The following is a 19868-nucleotide window of genomic DNA, read 5'->3' on the forward strand; positions in this document are numbered from 1 at the left end:
GCTAGGCAAGCGCTCTACCACTGAGCTAAATCCCCAACCCCGTCTTCTAAACCTAGCCTTTATGGTTTGACTAATTCCAGGCAGTCAAATCAGACTCTGTGGGAAAAGAAAAACTGTTCAGGGCTGACATGTTGGCTCAGCAGGTATCCTAATTAGGTTTTTGTCATCTAGAAACAGGAAACTGACAAAATGCCCACATAAGACTGGCCTGAAGGCAAGTCTGTGGTGTATTTTCTTGATTAGTGATTGACATGGGCGGGCCTTGTGTGTGATGCCCCCCTGGGCAGGTCTATTAGCAGTGCAATAGAAACTCTAACTATGCCTGCTGCCGACCTTGAACAGTTTGATCCTCAGGACCCACGGGGTAGAAGGTGAAACAGTCACATACAGAGAAAGTCTGGAAGGACACAAACTAAAGCAACTGTGCTTATCTCTAGAAAGTGTAAGAACTCTGTGTTTCAACTTATATAGGCATATTTTGTTTCTATAATTGGGAAAAGACAATATATTATGGCTAGGGAATCTTTCTAGCCACGTTTAAGCTATGCAAAGTAATCTCACTAAATAAGGACTAAAACAATGGATACAAACATCTATCTCACAAAATATAAACATCCAGTGTTTGGTGGACACATACCTGTCAACAGTGGTTACCCTAGGAAAGAAAGAAACAGGAGGGAGGGAGGACAAGCAAGCAGTCAGAGACAACCGGTTCTCCTTAGCCACATCAGCTGAGCACTTCAGGGTTAGGTGCTGATAAGTAGGCATATCCTCATTCTCCTTATCTTCCTTCATCTGCTCGCCCATCTGTCTGTCCATCTGTCCATCTATCCGTCCACCCCCCTTCTTTCAGACAGGGCTTTGCTATCAACCCCTAATCTTCCTGCCTTAGCCTCCCAAGTGCTAGAATTACAGGTATGTGTCACCATACCTAGTTTATCCCTTCCCCAAGTATATTTGTTTTGTTTGAAAAAATTTAATTTAAAATTTACTTATAGATTTATGATGTCAACAGAAATTATTAAAGAGTGAACAGAAATGAAGTAAAATGAAAAGATATTTAATATTAAAAGAATAAATAAACTGAACTATATGTCAAAGGAAAAAAATAAGTTTTAAGTGTGTGTGTGTGTGTGTGTGTGTGTGTGTGTGTCTGTCTGTCTGTCTGTCTGTATCTGAGCTAGCTCTAGGACAGCCACCGCTATACACACACAAAAACAAAAAAAAAAACTTGTCTTGAAAAAACAACAACAAAAACAACCAATCTAAATATATGCTGGGAGCAATTAGCAAAACTGAAATGAAACTCCTGTTTTCACCAGGCTTCTGCTCTAGGACACTCTAGGACACTAGCCCAGGGCAGCCGGCAGGGGGCGATACTGAGCACCAGAGGCAGGGCAGCAAGAGCTCGATGCTAAAGATATACAAGGGTGGAGAGGAACTTCAACGCAATTCTCTACTTCATCGTCCTATACGTCTAACCGTGTACTTCAAACACAAAGAAGCCAGAATTCTGAGATCAGTCCCCCTCCCCCGTGTGTGTAGGGGCGTTCCCCCGTGTGTGTAGGGGCGTTCCCCCGTGTGTGTGTAGGGGGCGTTCCCCCGTGTGTGTAGGGGCGTCCTGCAGCAGGACTTTAGGTGTGAGAGGAGTGGAAGCCCGTACCTCCATGTTCCAGTTATGCTGTTCCAAGGCAAGGCGACACTGCTCCATGGAGTCTATGCCAGTCAGATCCTGAAAGGAAGGTGAGGTATAATGTTACTACAGGCTGCTGGAGCTCAGCTGCTAAGGTGCTCGTCTAGTTTAGCGTGCATAAAACCTTGGGTTCCATCTCCTGCACCACACAGACCAGGTATGGCAGCATATGCATATATCAGCAACTGGGAGGTGTAAGGAGAAGGTCATCATCAGCTGCATGAAACACTGGGGAAATAACCCAGTTAGTAAGGTGCCGGCCTTGACAAGACCTAGAACCTATGCAAACATGGAGCGCTATAAAGTTACCGTCTACAGTGAGCATAAATGGCTTTCTCACTTCCTTCCTCACAGTTTCCCCGCAGGTGTCCAACACCCAGCAAATCGAACAATTCACATACACATCACATGCCACAAGTTCCTCACAAAGTCCTCGGCCCTTAACACAGTACAAAGTCACATGTCTCCCCATTCATGGATCTTCCATTCAACAAATGTTTACTTCTGCACATTATATGGAAATGCATTAAGGTCACCTCTGGTCTCATTGGCAAACACAGGGACAGAGGTAATAAAACAATTTCATTGGCCTAGGAGGTTATTTCTGTTATCCCAGCACTTTGACAGAGGAAGGTTTCAAATCCAAGGACAGCCTGGGCTATAATGATGAGAGCCCATCACTCACACGAGTATGCACATGCACACGCTTGCGTGCATGCACACAAATAAAATACATCTTAAGGGGTTGGGGATTTAGCTCAGTGGTAGAGCGCTTGCCTACCAAGCGCAAGGCCCTGGGTTCGGTCCCCAGCTCCGAAAAATAGAAAAGGAAAAAAAAATACATCTTAAAATATACATATTTTTCCCTCTTGGGCTGAAGCAATAGCTCAACGGTTAGGAGTGTGTACTGCTCTTGCAAAGGACATGAGTTCAATTCCCAGCACCCACATAAGGTGGCAATCACCTGCAACCCCAGCTTCCAGTAGATTCAGTATCTCTGTCCTCGATGAACACCTATACTCATATGCATACACACATAATTAAAAACAAAAAATAATCTTTAGAACTGGAGAGATGGCTCAGCAGTCAAGAAAGAGCACTGACTGCTCTACCCAAGGTTCTGAGTTCAATTTCCAGCAACCACATGGTGGTTCACAGCCATCGGCAATGGGATCCAATGCCCTCTGCTGGTGTGTCTGAAGACAGCTACAGTGTACTTATATACACAAAACAAATCTTTAAAAAAAAACTCTTTAAAAAGTATATATACAGGCCAGAAATAGTAGTGCACATCTTTAATCCCAACAATCTGGAGGCAGAGGCAGGTAGATCTCTGTGAGTTCAGAGCCAGCATGGTCTACATAGTAAAAGCTTCTTCAGAAAAGGCAATGAGATGATGATAAGTATGATAGATACATTTATGTGAACACACAAATGAAATCTGTCTTTTATTTTTGGTGTTTTTTGAGACAGGGTTTTCTCTGTGCTGCCCTTTTGATTTTTGTAGGACTTTTCTGGTACATTGTTTCCTGGCTTAGGAAACAACTGTCTTATTCTTCAAACATTCAAAATTTTCTGTCTGTGAGAGCCTCTCCTAAATATACTTTTGCATCTCTTAGTATATCAAGTACTTGAGATAACCCTAACAGTTTACACAGAATTTGAGGCCATTTCCAAGTCTTAAGTATTGAAGCAATGCTACGGCACAGGGAGTGGTGGCAGACGCCGTGTCCCAGCACTCAGGAGGCAAAGGCAGGCGGTTTCAGCTACACTGAGACCCTGTCACAAATGAAGCCCATTCACAGGGGCTGCCTAAGACAGTCAGAAAACAGACATTTATATTGTAAATGTACAGTTTACATTATAGCAAATGTACATGTAGCAAATTCATAGTTATGAAGAATGGAAAAATGTTAAGGTTGGTGTCACCATGAGGAGCTGTACTAAAAGGTCGCACATTAGGAAGGTTGAGAACCACAACCTTGATGAACTTCTCGCCCCCGCTTAGGAATACGCAGTTTTGAACTGTGATAGCTACTACCAAAGGCAGCACAGAGTCTTCAGGAAAATGATTCCTGCTGCTTCCAGTGCAAGTGAAAAGCTACCTTGTTCCCACTTAGTGCCAACAAGTACTTTCCAATGCCTGGGTGGAAGAGTTCTAGAACGGATCCCATTGGCTTTGATGCCACCTGCATTATCTCAGCAGAAAAAGTTTACCATCATGCAACTTAAGAAAGACATTCTGGGGCTGGAGGGATGGCTCAGCGGTTAGGAGCACTGGCTGCTCTTCCAGAGGTTCTGAGTTCAAATCCCAGCAACCACATGGTGGCTCACAACCATCTGTAATGGGATCCGATGCCCTCTTCTGGCCTGCAGTCACGTATGCAGGCAGAATGCTGTACATAAAGTAAATAAATAAATAAATAAAAAAGGACAGACAGACATTCTGGCTCCCAGTTAGAGGGCACAGTCTGCTGTGGTGGACATCACAGGGTAGGAGCATCAAGAAGCCATCATACTGCATTCTTAACTCCTGAATCATTTCTCCAACTCCAGCCTATGTTTTCTGTTTTCTGAAGCAATTTCTTTAGTGTTGGGTTGAGTGCAGGGCCTCACACAGGCTCAGTACATCCCTAGCATCCCTGCCAGTGTAACTAACGCCTTAGCATATATTAGGAAATGAATGACTCAGCCTGTGTGGCACACACTATAACCCCAGTAGTGTAGAGGCAAGTAGATCTCTGAGTTCAAGGCCAGCCTGGTCTACAGTGAATTCCAGAACAGCCAGGGCTGTACAGAGAGACCCTATCTCAAAAGACTAAAAACCTAAACTAAACACTAATTAAAAAACTAAACAACTAAACTAGAAAATTAAGGATTCTTCTTTCTCATATTCTCATTCTCTCTACTCATATATAAGTAGGTGTGCATGTGTGCACATAGGTGCACTGGTAGAACTATGGAGCAGGTCACAGGACAACCTAAAGATCAACAGTGTACGATATAAATAAAATAAATAAACCTTAAAAATATATAATACCGGGGGTTGGGGATTTGCCTAGCAAGCGTAAGGCCCTGGGTTCGGTCCCCAGCTCCGAAAAAATAGAAAAGAAGAAAAAAAAAAAAAAAAACAACAACAAAAAAAAAAACCCAAAACACTGACTTGAGTATAAACGAATTGGTGAATGATAAAAGCAAAATGTGTGATTTCCTAGCTGCTTTGCTCTTTAGAGTAACCTGGCTCATATGCAGACCTGCTGACATCTGATGTGACTGAGACAACACTGTAGAAACAGGAATAAAGGTCAGCTTCATAACTATGGCTCCTTCTCCCACCAACCTATCTTGCCCTAAATCAAATGTCAGCACATGCTGCCACGCCCACCCCCTCAGGCAGGCCCTTCTGAGCATGTCGCACTTCCTTACTCTCTCTGACATTATCCCTTTCCATGGATTGGCCTCCCAATGATTTAGGAGCTGCATTCAAATATAGTAATTTACACAAAAGTATAACTGATGATAGCATTAGAGAGAGAAGGGTGATATTTATTGTTGGGGCCCAAAATCTGACTGAATTTCAGTCAGTCTCAAGTACTACGTAGAAGGACATTGGGAGTGTGTGGGAACTGCTTTCCTTCCTATTCAACTCTGTCCTAATTTCGTCTAGTCAGTGAAGGGGTGCCAATCACCTGGGAAACAAATATTGATTATGATTCCTGATCTAGCTCTTAGGAGAGTATAATTCAAAGAGGAAATCACAGCAGGCTGGGAGTGTAACAATTTAACCAGATGTTTTAACAAATTATTTGGATATGGATGGGAAAGCAGGGTATACGCAGCTGACTTTCCACATCTCAAGTGTTTTTATGCTAACACGCTTGCTCAGTGGCCAGCTAAGTGCTTTGTGCTCCACTGGCTTGCTGAGCCTTATATTTTATGTTATTCCCAGAGTAAACCTTGGTAAAAAGCAGTCAACCTTTGCTCTCTCCGTCCCACCAAACACACACAGCTATGCTTACACAGGAGAAAATGGAATTTAAAATTCATTCAGAAAGTGATGACCTGTAACTAAAGCTCTTATAGAAAACCTTTGTTGTTTACATTTAAATTCTGATCTCCCAAAGTAAATAGCAGTAATTCCCACTTCCTAAGCACCTACAGTAGGTAACCATTTTCAACAATGAGAAACCAAGTAGCCAAAGGTTATCTGCTGGGCCAATCGCACTTGATAACAGGGAGGCGGGGTTAAGAGTAAATCGAGAACCACCTCCAAAGTCCAGGCTCTCTCATGAGGCAAGGCCTCCTATTGTTTGATAAACTCATGTTCGAAAACAAGCTCCCAATTCTTAATTCAGAAAATTTAAATGTTTACTGAAAATATGGTAGGGCTGGAGAGATGGCTCAGCAGTTAAGAGTACTGGCTGCTCTTCCAGAGGTCCTGAGTTCAATTCCCAGCAACCACATGGTGGCTCACAACCATCTGTAATGGGATCCGATGCCCTCTTCTGGTGTGTTTGAAGAGAGAGACAGTGTACTCACATACATAAATTTTTAAAAATCTTAAAAAAAGAAGAAAATATGGTAATTTGGCTGGGTAGTATTGACATAAACCTTTAATTCCTACACAGGCAGAAGCCTGTGGGTCTCTGAGTTCAAGACCAGCCATTGCTATACAGTAAGATTGTGCCTCAAAACAGACAACAAAATCACTGTTAAAACCACAAACCCTTGATGAAGTTTTATTTAGAATCAGATTGGAAATCATTTTTACCCCTTTTCATGTTAAACTAAATGCCTTATACCAACCAAGAGAGAGCCGTATGTATTCACACTGTGGCTTCTTACATATTCAGTATTTCACCAACCCAAGTGTCTCATAGGCAAATGTTTAACCTGCTTCAAAACACTACGTGAACACCAGGAACATCGCTCAGAGTATTTGCATGGCATGTACGAGATTTCCCCACAAATGAACCCAGACCTGTGTCTTACCAACCAATTACAAATAGGTGGGATAAGGGAATGACTTGTTAGGGGTTAGGGGAAGACCGGAGTCCTCAATACCTCCAATCACTTTTCCACTCCCATTCACTAAGTCAGTAATTGTGAGCCATCTTCCTCAGGTTCAGCTTTCTCACATCTCAGTGGCTTTGACAATGACGAAGGCATGATATGAAGATATTTGTGAAATGCTGTGAATGAGCCTGAGCGTGCAAAATCAAGTCCACAGTTAAATTTCTGGGAGAAAGGTCAAATAAGATCACCTTTCACCCAGTCCTACTCCAGTTCCTGCCACCTGAGGCACTTCCCTGCAATGGACAGCAGAAGCACTGTGACCCTGGCCAACCTCTAGAGGCGAGTCTTCTGCTAAGAATCAATCCAAGAAAGAAGCCACCTCGCCTCCCCATCTTTCAGCCTCTCCCCTCTGGGAAGATTTGCTTCTATATGTTTCAAAATAAGGTTCTAAATATTTAAATGGAAAAAAAACAAACAAACCATGAATTGGAAAAAAACTTTTAAAGTCTTTATTTTTAAAGATTTATTTATTTATTATATATAAGTACACTGTAGCTGTCTTCAGATAACACCAGAAGAGGGCATCAGATCTCTTTACCAATGGTTGTGAGCCACCATGTGTCTGGTGGGAACTGAACTCAGGACCTCTGGAAGAGCAGTCGGGGTTCTTAACCACTGAGCCATCTCTCCAGCCCAAAGTCTTTATTTTTTAAAAGTACAGGTTTGGGTTGGAGAGATGGTTCAGGGGTTGAGAGCACTGGCTGCTCTTCCCAGGGTTCTGAGTTCAATTCCCAGCAACCATATGATGGCTCACAATCATCTGTAATGGGATCTGATGCCTTCTTCTGGTGTGTCTGGGGACAGTGACAGTGTACTCATATACATAAAATAAATGAGTGAATCTTTGAAAACAAATACAGGTGTTTTGCAAGCATCTCTCTCTGTGCACCATGTCTATGTAATGCCCACCAGGGCAGGAAGAGGGTTTCAGATCCCCAGGGACTAGGGTTGTGAACTTATGGGTGCTGGAATTAAACCCAGAGTCTCTGGAAGGCATGAGTGCTCCTAACCACTGAGCTGTCTCTCCAGTTCCAAAATAACATTTTGGCACAAACATGCTCAATCCTCAAGGAGGATTTAAATCTATCAGGGAAATCTTTGTGTTCGTTACTGCCTTCTTGTTGCTGTGACCAAATATCAGACAAAAAACAAGGGAGGGGTGGGTTTATACATGGCTCATGGTTCTAGGAGACACAATCCAACATGACAACAAAGTCACCCTGCACCTGCAGTCAAGAGAAGCAGAGCTCTGATGCTCGGCTGATCTTTTCTCCTTTTACTCAGTCTGGGGCCCATCCTACAAGCCTTTCCTTCTTAGCTGAAACTCTGGAAAGGGCCTCATGGACACATTTTAAAGGTCTGTTTCCTAGGTGACTTCAGATCTAGTCAAAGTGCTAACAAAGAACAACATTCACAAGTCCATTCTTTATCACCTTGAATGTTGTTGTAAAAATATAAAAATAGAAAAGTATAGTCTTTTACCCTGCTAGGTCTGCACCTCAGTGTCCAAGGTATCTGCTAGGTATCTTGGCAGAAACACATCCTAGTTGCACACTTTCTTACACTCAAACCCTCACATAAAAGAACACACAACACAACAATCTTTGACCCAATTGGTAAGATATAATTGCCCACTTGAACATACAAAGCCTGGTACCATCCATCCCTTGAGAACATTAATAACAACCTGTAAATACACAGAGCAGAAACTTAACATCACCTGCCATCTTGTCCTGCCACGGATTCTCCCCTCTCTCCCTCCTGTCTCTTCCTCTCTCCCTTAGTCTCCTCCTCTTCCTTCAAATTTCTCTCCCAACCATCCTTCCTTCTCCTCCAATGACAGGCCTCCTTCTATCCTGTACCTGCCTAACCTGTGACATCATCCTACATTTGATAACTAAACACGTTATGTAAGTAATAACATTCCACCTCAATCCCCAAAGTTTCATGTTCACCTCTAATCAAAAGGCAGATAGGGAGCTAGAGAGAGGGCTGGGCAGTCAAACCCTAACTGCTCCTGTGGAGGACCAGCACCCACACGGCAGCCCTCAATCACATGCAACTCTAGTTTGAGGCTCCAATACCTTCTTCTGTTTTCCAAGGACATAGTACACAGATGGCACACAGACATACAATGCAGGCAAAATACCCATACACATAAAGCAATTTTAAAATTACAAAATGAACTTAATTCATGTGTAAAACTCCTCTAAAACAGCCAGGAACAGTGGTGCATGCCTTTAATCTGGGACTCTGAAGGTAGAGAGAGACAAGTGGATCTCTGTGAGTTCAAAGCCATCCTGGTCTACAAAGTGAGTTCTAGAATTGCTGGTGCTACACAGAAAAACCCTGTCTTGAAAAACAAAACAATTTTACAAATCTTAAAAGTTTTAGCATTGTTCAAAAACCAAGTATCCGGGGCTGGGGATTTAGCTCAGTGGTAGAGCGCTTACCTAGGAAGCGCAAGGCCCTGGGTTCGGTCCCCAGCTCCGAAAAAAAGAACCAAAAAAAAAAAACAAACAAAAAAAAAAACAAACCAAGTATCCAAATTCTACTCTGAGATACTAGGCAATCGCTTAACTTTAAGTGTCTATATAATAAAAAATAAAAATAAAAGCTACATACATCCAATATTCAGTGATATAGAAAAAATCCATCTGAAAAAGGAAAATTGGTGGCATAACAAAAATTAGGCCAAATGCAAGGTCCAAACAAATCCTGCATCTCTGTGTCTGGGATCTGGGTCTCTTGGCCTGGGCTCCGGAGGGCCTAGACGTAACTCCCTCTCTAGTTCCACAGCTGCAACACACAAACCCTCTCTGGGGCCATCCCCACTCTCCTGCATCTTCCTTGGCAGACGTCCCATGGTACTGCCATCTCTAACATTCTGGGTCTCTACTGTACACCGAAAGCCGACTAGGTCTTCAAGTAGCCCGGGCTGTCCTTGAATTCATCTTCTTACCCTTGTCTTCCTGGGTCACAGGCACGTGTTTCCTTTCTCTTTCTTACCCTTTCATCGTACGCCATGGAGTAACACAGGACACAGGCTCTTTGTGTTCTTGTTGTTGTTGTTGTTTGCTTTGAGAAAGAATCTCTCTGTGTAGCCTTGGATGTCCTAGAACCTGTAGAACAGACTAGCCTTGGACTCACTGCCTCCTGTGTGCTGGGATTAAAGGCATGAGACACCACTGTCAGTCTGGTATATAGGCCTTTCAAACTTGGACTTCATGGATCCTGGAACTGTAAGAAACAAATCTTTGTTCTTTATAAATTGTCCAGTCTTGGGTATTCTGTCATAGGGGAACAGAATGTACCAACAGTGAGGTTGGTCCACAAAGAACCCATGCCACAGAGATAAATGAAAGGATAACTTGCCCAGAGCAGAAAGTTAGTAACCGGAGAGGGTAGACCTCGCATTGGGCAGCCTTAGTCCAGAATCAGTCTTCACAGGCAGGCACTCACACACTGCTGATGCTCAAGCACACACATGTCCCTGTAAGAGAAAGACACTCTCTTGCTCAGTGAGGAGGGAACTACGGCCAAGTCGGTTACCCGAGAGTCCACTGAGGGAGTCTGTCACCTTAACAAGAGGACATTCAGGCAGTGATCCTGGATAAACAGGAACGAGCCCACTGGCATTCTTGGATTTTTCTAGCAAAAGCATATTAGATTTCTTTTAAGGAAAATGCAGCCTTAAACATCTGTCAAGGGTTGGATTTAGCTCAGTGGTACTGCGCTTGCCTAGCAAGCACAAGGCCCTGGGTTCGGTCCCCAGCTCCGGGAAAAAAAAAAAAAAAAAAGAGATAGTTCAGTGGGCTGGCATTCCTAATTCACAAGCCAGATGCTCAGTCCATGAAAACCCATGTAAGGGAGGAAAGAAAAGTTATCTTGTGACCTCCATACAGATGTTGGCTATTATAGTAATACTAAAGCTTAAAAAGAGAAGAAATAAGTGAGTGTATTGGAACTATACTTGGGGTGGGGGGATAATGCCACAGTTAAAGCACAAGTGAAGCACCACACAAGTGAAGACTGAAGTGCGGATCCCCAGAAACCCACATAAATACCAGGTGGGTACAGAGGCCACTTCTTGTTTTTTTGTTTTTTTTTTTTTTTCTTTCTTTTTTTCGGAGCTGGGGACCGAACCCAGGGCCTTGCGCTTGCTAGGCAAGCGCTCTACCGCTGAGCTAAATCCCCAACCCCCAGAGGCCACTTGTAATTCTAGCCCCAGAAGGCACAGACAAGGATTCCCAGAGCAAGCGAGCTAAGAGAAGCAGCCACCTCACTGAGCTCTAGGTTCCAGTGAGACCCTGCAACAATGAATGCAGTGGAACAGCAACTGTCGGTGACCCCATACCAACTTCAGACCTTCCACATGCATACCACACATATGAAAAGGAAAGCACACACATGCATACCACACATATGAAAAGGAAAGCACACACATGCACACCACACATATGAAAAGGAAAGCACACACATGCACACCACACATATGAAAAGGAAAGCACACACATGCACACACAGATGCATAGGGAGAGATGAGCAAACAGGGCTGGAAAGGTGCTTCATTGTTTAAGAGCACTGTTCTTACAGAAGACCTGACATGGCCTTCTTACAGATACTGACATGGTCAAGTATCCATTACCCTAGTTATAAATGCACACGATTCAGACATGCATCTGAGTATGCATACACATAAAATAAAAGTGTACAAGATCAGAAATAACATTTTAAAAAACCAAAGCTAAAAACTAGACCTCAGAAAATGGAGACTATCTCTTATATATACTCCAGGAGGTGAGGATTTAGGCAAGAAAGCTTTGAAATTATGCATCTATACAGACAGAAGAAAAAAGTACAGGAGGATACACAACCTGAAACTTGGATGAGAGAGTAAAGTGACTCAGTTACTTGTTTGACTTAGTGACACATTGCCTGGGATATTCCATGTATTACTTGGTAGGTTCTGTTTTGTTTTAAGTAAACATAAGGTAGGCAGACAGACAGGCAGGCAGACAGGAGCAGGAGGCATGAGGCAGCAGACAGGCAGGCAGGCAGGCAGGCAGGCAGGCAGGCAGGCAGGAGGCAGGAGGCAGGAGGCAGGAGGCAGGAGGCAGGAGGCAGGAGGCAGGAGGCAGCAGGCAGCAGGCAGGAGGCAGGAGGCAGGAGGCAGGAGGCAGGCAGGCAGGCAGGCATCTATATACTCAAGGCAAGCTTGGTGCCAGAGAAGACTACACAGTAAGACCTGTCTCAGAAACAAAAGCAAACAAAACCAACCAACAAGTGTGGTGGGGCAGGCCTATAACCCCAGCTCTCTACAGTCAGAGGCAGAATTTTGAGTTCAAAGACAGTTGGGACTATGTATGACACCTGTCCCAAAACTTTAGAAAATGGGGAGATAAGGAGGGTGGATGTGGGTTAAGAAACTAAGGTGGTATGAAAACCCTTGTGGGAACTCACTAGTTTACAGGCTTAGCTAAAAACATTTAATGAGGTGTGGAGGCGGGGATGGAGGAGATGGTTCTACAGTTAGGATCCTAGAGTGTTCTTGTTGAGCTCAAAATTCAGTTCTCAGCGACCACATCAGGCAGCTCACAACCGCCTGGAACTCCAGTTCCAGGGGACCCAACACCTTCTGTGGTTACTTACACTCATGTTCGTACAGCCATGCAAACATGGACACACACATAGATAGTCAAATATAAAAGAAAAAAATGTATGAAAAGAAAAGGTAGTTTGAACACAGAAAACCTGTGAGTGACCAATGTCTCTCCTGGAAGACAGATTAGTTATTAAATGAAAAGTCTTGGGCTGGAGAGATGGCTCAGTGTTTAAGAGCACTGACTGCTCTTCCAGAGGTCTTGAGTTCAAATCCCAGCAACCACATGGTGGCACAGCCACCTGTGATGGGATCTGATGCCCTCTTCTGGTGTGTCTGAAGACAGCGACTGTGTATATAATATTAAAAAAAAAAAAATCGTAGGTGCCAGAGAGAGAGTTCAGTGGTTAAGCGTGCTCTCTCAGAGGACTTGGGTTAGATTCCCAGCACCCACACCACAGCTCCAGTTCCAGGACACCTGCTACCCTCTTCTGGCTTCCCGGGTACCAGGAGGCATACATGCAGATTAAACATTCATATACAGAAAATAAAAAAATAAATCTTAAAAAAAGGAAAAAAAATAAAGGCAGGAAGAGGGAAGAAAACAGATGTCACTGCCTAGCACGTTCCATGTTGGCAGTCAAGAGGCCCTGACGCCCCAGCACCCCACCAGCACCCCAGGCCACTGACACTGCTTTTGTTGCCCACCGTAACGAAATGGTTAAGGTCCTATTGCTGAAGACACAGCACACTGAGAGGGCACAGAAAGGAGACCGGGACTTGGTCCTCCTTACTAGCTAGCTTCCATGGCGCCAGAGGATGCTCTGCAGGAGCCGGAGAGAAGTTAACTCAGTGTGCTACTACTCACTCACTAGGTTAGGTACGGCCACGGAGGCAAGAGGCATGACTGTTTTAAGACTTATTTATTATATATGAGTACACTGTAGCTGTCTTCAGACACACCAGAAGAGGGCGCCAGATCCCATTACAGATGGTTGTGAACCACCATGTGGTTGCTGGGATTTGAACTCAGGACCTCTGGAAGAGCAGTCAGTGCTCTTAACCACTGAGCCATCTCTCCAGCCCGTCTCTCCAGGCACGACTGCTTAAAGGTAATCAACCTCTGTAACTTGACTTGAGACCTCCTCCACAGGAGGAAAGTCGTGCCTGGCACTGTAAACCTGTCAAAGCCTGCTTCAGCAGATCACTGGCTCTAGCAGGAAGCCAACTGCCGTGCACTGCTAAACAGTATGCTGTCCAAATGCCTGCTAAAACATTTGTGTTCTGCCATAGGTTAATGCTGCTCTCAGCTTTGGCCAGGCTTCCTCCTGCAATGGGCATCAGTTAATACAGAGGCTCGAACTGTCAAATGGCTGGGAACAAGTGACTGCTGCATGCTCAACTCTCAACAGAATACCTCCATCAACTCCCTCCCGTAAGGCTCAGACAACACTGCATTAGGGAGCGTAGAAAGGACGTTCAAAGCTGAAAGGGAAAGAGTGCATGAAATGTTGTCTTTCTGGACACGACATGGTCCTTGCCCCCCATGAACTCACTGACGCTGACTGCACAAAACCAAGCCAGCATGTTGGTGCTACAGCAGGCAGCCGTAACTTAACTTAGTGGGTTACCAAGAGGGGGTGGGTGGGTGGGTGGTGGTGGCATGAAAGTGGAAAGAGAATGTGCTGGGGGACCTGGGGATGAATATAATCAAGATAAACTCATAGGCTGGGCAAGGTGGCCCACACCTTTGATGCTAGCACTCAGGAGGCAGAGGCAGGAGATGTCTGAGTTTGTGGCCAGCCTAGTCTACCAGGACAGCCAGTGCTACACAGAGACCATGTCTCAAGAACAACAACAACAACAACAACAACAACAACAACAACAACAACAACAACACAGGCACATTGTATAAATATATGAAATGTCAAAGAAAAGAATGTTTTTGTTTTTTATTTTGGAGACATTTTCTGTGTAGTCCTGGCTGTCCTGAAATTCTCACTCTATAGACCCCGGCTGGTCTTGAATACAGAGATCTGACTACCTCTGCCTCCCAAGTGCTGGAATTAAAGGTATGAGCCACCAATGTCAAGTTATAGGATTTTTCTTTATTTAATATTTATTTATTATATATAAGTACACTGTAGCTGTCTTCAGACACACAGAAAAGGGAATCAGATCTCATTACAGATGGTTGTGAGACACTGTATGGTTGCTGGAAATTGAACTCGGGACCTCTGGAAGAACAGTCAGTGCTCTTAACCACTGAGCCATCTCTCCAGCCTGTTTTTATTTTTATAAAGGAAAATTAAAAAAAAAAATGGATACTGCCAATCAGACAATATACTGTTCCCATTATACACACACTCAAAATAATAATTCATCCAAGACTATAAAACTCACTAGTAGTTTTCTTAGCCAGGATGAGGTGAAGAGAGAAATCAGAAATCAAATAGATCACTGTGGTATTTTTTAAATGGAGAATGAGAATTCTCATATACCACAACTCCAACCCCCAGAATAACATAAATTTGCTTCTTCAGCTCAGAGTGCAGGCTTTCTTTACCTTAAGTAACTTAAAGAGAATGGGAGTCATGCCCTTTTTGCCACATTATCTGTTTTTTGTTTTTTTTTTTTAAACCAGGCAGTACGTACCTGTCATCTCTATCCCTGAGTGCTCACAGAGGTGAGCCTGGGCTCCACGGGCTACCCAGTGAAACCAAGCCTCATGAACAAACAGGAATGGCAGGATGGCTCAGTGGGTGAAGACACTTTCTGACAAGCCTATGACCTGGGCTCAATGCTCAGAAAGATCAGACCTGCTCTCACAAGCTGTCTGACATGTGTGTCCCATACCCTCACAATTTAAGTAAATAAAATGCAATACATTTTTTAATTAAACAAAGGGGGAAATGTCATATTTCTGTGCAAGCAGAAAGAGATCATTTCTTCACATGGGACATGGGACATGGGACATCTACTCCTTTCTCTCTGACCATGCCATTCCTCCCAGGTGTTAAACCACCAGCCCAGAAGCAGTGAACCAAAGCACTGGAGAAATGTACATATTTGGAAATTTGGGAACACTGACTCCAGTAAAAGTAATCTTCCACATACCGGCATTAGCTCTTCTTTAAACCTATATACCTATTATTTTCCAGTAGAAATAGCTCAAAACAATGTCTACATTATTTTACTCAATTGGTTCCAAAGCAAGTCAGAGTCATGGGAGTGACACAGACATACAAAAGCAGCTTAGAACATCAAATGGACTGAGAAACACGATAAATATGCCTTAGAGAATTCTAACCCAAAATATGTCACATAAAGAAACAAGAAATCTCAGATCTCCTGAAACATTTTACTTTTACTAATTCACTTATTTAGGCTTTTTCAGACAGGGTCTCACTCTGTAGGGTGACCTGAAACTCACTCTGTAGCCCAGGTTGTCCTTGAACCTACAGCAATCCTCTGAATTGAACCTCTTAAGTGCTGGCACTGGAATCATAGGTGTGAACCACTATGCCTAGTTCAACTGTAATACTTAAATATGGACACACACTGAGAACCAGCCGGGCCACCCCATCTACTCTGATGCCCATGGAGATTCTAAGCACGTACGCCATATTGCTAGAGAAGCAAACTCCAAACCTGGTGTTGTTACTCTGGACTTAAACCTCTCCTGACTGTCTGTGCTTACACGAGTCAGCACAGTATTGACTGACATGTCTCTGGAGTCTGGCTCGTTTACCTTCTTACTCCGGAGTCTCTATTACGACAGACAGAGCCACACTCCATATGTGAGCAACTCTCTTTCTCAGCTTTGAATATTCTCCTGCCCACCATCTGCTGAAATCCTAGTCCTCCTTCAAAGCTGCAAGGCAATGTGCTAAGAGCTCAGCCGTCCAGGCCAGAGCTAGAGCCACCAGAATCCCACTAACGGCTGCAGTACCTTAGCAAATAAGTCAACATATCTGTTTCCTCACCAGATACCACAGCAGGCACACCACCATTTTTACTTTATAAAGTAACTGTATAGATTAAGCACAAAGGTTATAAATTATTGAACATCGCCCTTAAGGCATAGGAGGTAACAAATAGTAACTTCTAAACCATCTTTCCTTCAACATCAAGAAGTTTTCTCTAAACTTCAATAGCAAAGACAAAGACACACACAGTCAAATGCATGGATTCACGAGAGCTTTCTGATGCTCCCATTATTCAAGTCACATACCCTAGCGTCAACATTAGGATGCCAACAAGATGCTCAGGAATGTGGATTTGTAAACGTGTGTGAGTTACCTGACCTCTCATACCTGTTTTCTTCAGTGTGAAAGAACCGCAGTTAACCCTTCACATTCTTCTAAAGAAGTGTAGGGCTATAATGCTTGACATTTGTACATGCCAAACAATATTTAACAGCAGTCTGAGATGCTGAATCTAACCCCAAGCTTGTTTACAGAACATAAAAACACAAAATGCCTTTTCTCAATATATTCAACCTCATAAATCTTGACACAAATCTAATTAATCTTACTACAGTGTTACTAATCTGCTAGACATTTTTCTTCTGATGTCTTCTTAGGCACAGACACTGCCATATTCACACTCATAGACTTCTAAGTGCTTCACAGTTTACTGCTTACATCTCACTTCATAGGAGGCTTACCTAAGAACTACAAAGTGTTATCTGCCCCAGTTAATAAAGCCCTGAGAGCAACGCTCTACAAAGTGAAAGCTGTCTGTCTGTTTATTCATTCTTTAATGCTCATCTGGTGCCATCAATGTCTCTACTGTAGTAAACTCCACTCAAATGCCGAATCTGCCCATAATAGAATTTTACCACTTATACACACCCAACACATTGATTAAACACACATGCACAGACAAATAAACACCACAACAGGAACACCCGACTCTTACACAGTAAGCACAACAGAGACACTAGAAACCCAGGGAAAATAAGCGTAGGCTACGCTTTAAATGGACACCACCGACTTACTAGCTGTGTAACCTAAGCAAGCTGTACCCTTTTTGTTTGGAAAAGGCTAGCTTCACACTCAGAATCTTCCGAGTCCCCTGAGATTATAGTCTCAGGCCACACCCACTGATGCTACTTCTTAAAATTCATACCCATCAATAAGACAGGGCCTGTCCCAGTATGAACGCTATAGGGCTGTGGGTTCAAACATGCTAAGTGTTAGTCAAGTCCTTACAACATTATATATTTAGAAGGCGACATTCTAACTTGCAGGGTCCGGCACTAAGGCTTTTCATAAAAACTGCTGGAAAAAAAAATCAATATTTAGAACATTTTCTATTAGGAAATGAGCTCTATTAACTTCAAATTATCTGGAAAGTAATTATTAATACCGCAACTGTTTTGGTGCTTTTTACTGTTTACGAAGTCCGTTTAATGCCTTGTAACACCCATAAGTTCAGTTTACCTCCAAAACATCCTCAAGGGAATAGACATTTTGAAGTTACATATTTAAGAACTAAGGATATGGCTAATGCCATGGTTACCACCCCGGTGGCAGCGTCCAACCAGACCCTCCATCTGGTTAAGTACTTAGGACCCCCCCCCCTTTAAAAAAAAAACAAAAACAAAAACAGAAGCATAACATCCACTAACAGGCCGAGTCCTGCCAGTTGCCACCCTTCTCAAGCATAGTCAGCAGTTCAGGAGAAAGCCGAAGGTATCAAATCCAGTCAGAAGCCTTCGATGATACTTAATGTTGCATTGTTTCCTCCTGTGGCGTCCTCCCACATTTCTAGGGCAGGTGCCAGGTCTGTGTGTGGGCGCTTCCTTCCCCACTACAACCCCCAACACGAGACCTAGTAATCAAGAGACCCTCAGCAAACGTCTGTGGACAGCACGGGATGGTGGTCGGCGGTCCAGACCCGCGAGCTGACGCCAACTCTGCGAAGGGGATTTTAGGCTCTTAGCACATCAACAGTCGATGGGCGGAGAGGGTCTGGCGGGTTAATCAGGCTGGCAAGCATTGCGGACCGGCGCCGCTAAGGGAAATTAAGGCAGCTGACCCACTGTGGTCGAGCCTGGCTGGCAGAGGTGGCTGGAAGGCTGAGTACCGACAGAGGTTGGACGCCGGGGAAATCCGGGCAGTTGGCGTTTGGGGGGGAGGGGGCCGCCAGCGGGTCTGAAAATGGTCCCAACCCCAACCTGAGGATGATTTTGCGCTCCTCTAGGGTCCCACTCCCCATCCCGCGGCGGCCTTTGCTGCACCGAGAACTCGCTGCTACCTGAAACTGCAGCAGCTTCTCGGTCTGCTCCTGAGTTAGATCCTGCTCCTCAGGCGCCGCCATTTTGCCGCCGCCTCTACGCTCCTGACCCGTCCGCACCGTCACCCGCCGGAAGTGATCTCAGGTGTAACCACTTCCGGTCTGAACCGCCGCCGGTACTCAACTGCGTCTGCGCGCGCTAGCTCACAGACACACACCACACACACAAACACACCCCCACCCGCTTCCGAATTCCGCCGCCAGAGGGCGACGTTCTCGAGTCTATGCCGAACAATTCCGGAAACTGCCGATATAAGTATCTACCTAAGATCTAAAATTGCTGAAAAGACGGCAGAGCCAGAGGGTCAGTGTACCTCCAGTAGCTCCGAAAAATCCCGCAATCTGGCTGCTCCTTAACCGTTTTTTAGTTATCTACGATATTCTTGAAGATTTCTCAGGAAACTATTGCTTTGACGAAATAGCGCCAGTTTAATACTTAATCCTTTCGTAAAGTTGGAGGCCTTACTAGGGGAAATAGTGGTGAGGCTTTTTTGTCGCTTGCTAGGACTGTCTATGACCCAGTTAATGGTGCTCCCAGACACTCAGAGCTCTGTACCTGAGTGGGATCCTCGTCCAACCTCAAACCCAGGGCCTAGGCTACTCGCCCTTCATCCCTTTGACAGATCAAAGATAGTTGGACTAAGTCCAGGAGATTTGACTTTAAGTGTTTATGATACCTTGCATACGAAGGGTATCCTGGAGCAAGTCACCTAGACTCGTTTATTTTTTGTTGAATGCGATTAACTTAGAGCCTGCCCGTTTCCCCCATGCTTTTTCTGTAGAGGCACACTCCTATAACCCCATCACTTCGGAGGCCAAGGTATGAGGATCTTGAACTCAAGACCAACCTGCAGTACATAATGAGACCCTGTATCAAAATAACAACAAACAATTCCATTCCCAGCAGCAACTTGTTAGCTCGCAACTGTGTGTAACTCCAGTTGCAGACGTGCATACACGCAGGGAAAACACCAACGCACATAAAATAAATTTAAATTCTGTATATCTGTACAACAGAATTTTAGCTATAGAGAAGAATCCAATTATGTTGTTTGCAGGGAGATGGATGGGACTGGAGACCATCAGGTTAGGTGAAGGAAGCCATTTTTACCAAGTATCACGTATTTTCTGTCATATTAGAGTCTAAAGCTCAAAAGAAAAGGATAATCAGGAATGGAGAGCAAAGTGGGTTGG

General features: G+C 44.1%; 1 protein-coding gene across 5 annotated transcripts in view; it reads right to left on the reverse strand.

Moving 5' to 3' along the window:
• Faf2 (Fas associated factor family member 2) overlaps positions 1-18721 on the reverse strand; it is a 42048-nt gene extending 23327 nt beyond the window's left edge. For 3 of the 5 annotated variants that reach the window (NM_001399396.1, XM_087590000.1, XM_087589999.1), the window contains 2 exon segments: positions 1664-1732; positions 18636-18721. In NM_001399396.1, coding sequence (NP_001386325.1) covers positions 1664-1732; positions 18636-18698 — 132 coding nt within the window. In that variant the 5' untranslated portion in view covers positions 18699-18721. 5 annotated transcript variants of the gene reach the window in all.
• Positions 18722-19868: the final 1147 nt, after the last annotated feature.

Source organism: Rattus norvegicus, chromosome 17, assembly GCF_021556685.1.
Source record: "Rattus norvegicus strain SHRSP/BbbUtx chromosome 17, alternate assembly SHRSP_T2T, whole genome shotgun sequence".
In the NCBI taxonomy this organism is placed as follows: Eukaryota; Metazoa; Chordata; class Mammalia; order Rodentia; family Muridae; genus Rattus; species Rattus norvegicus.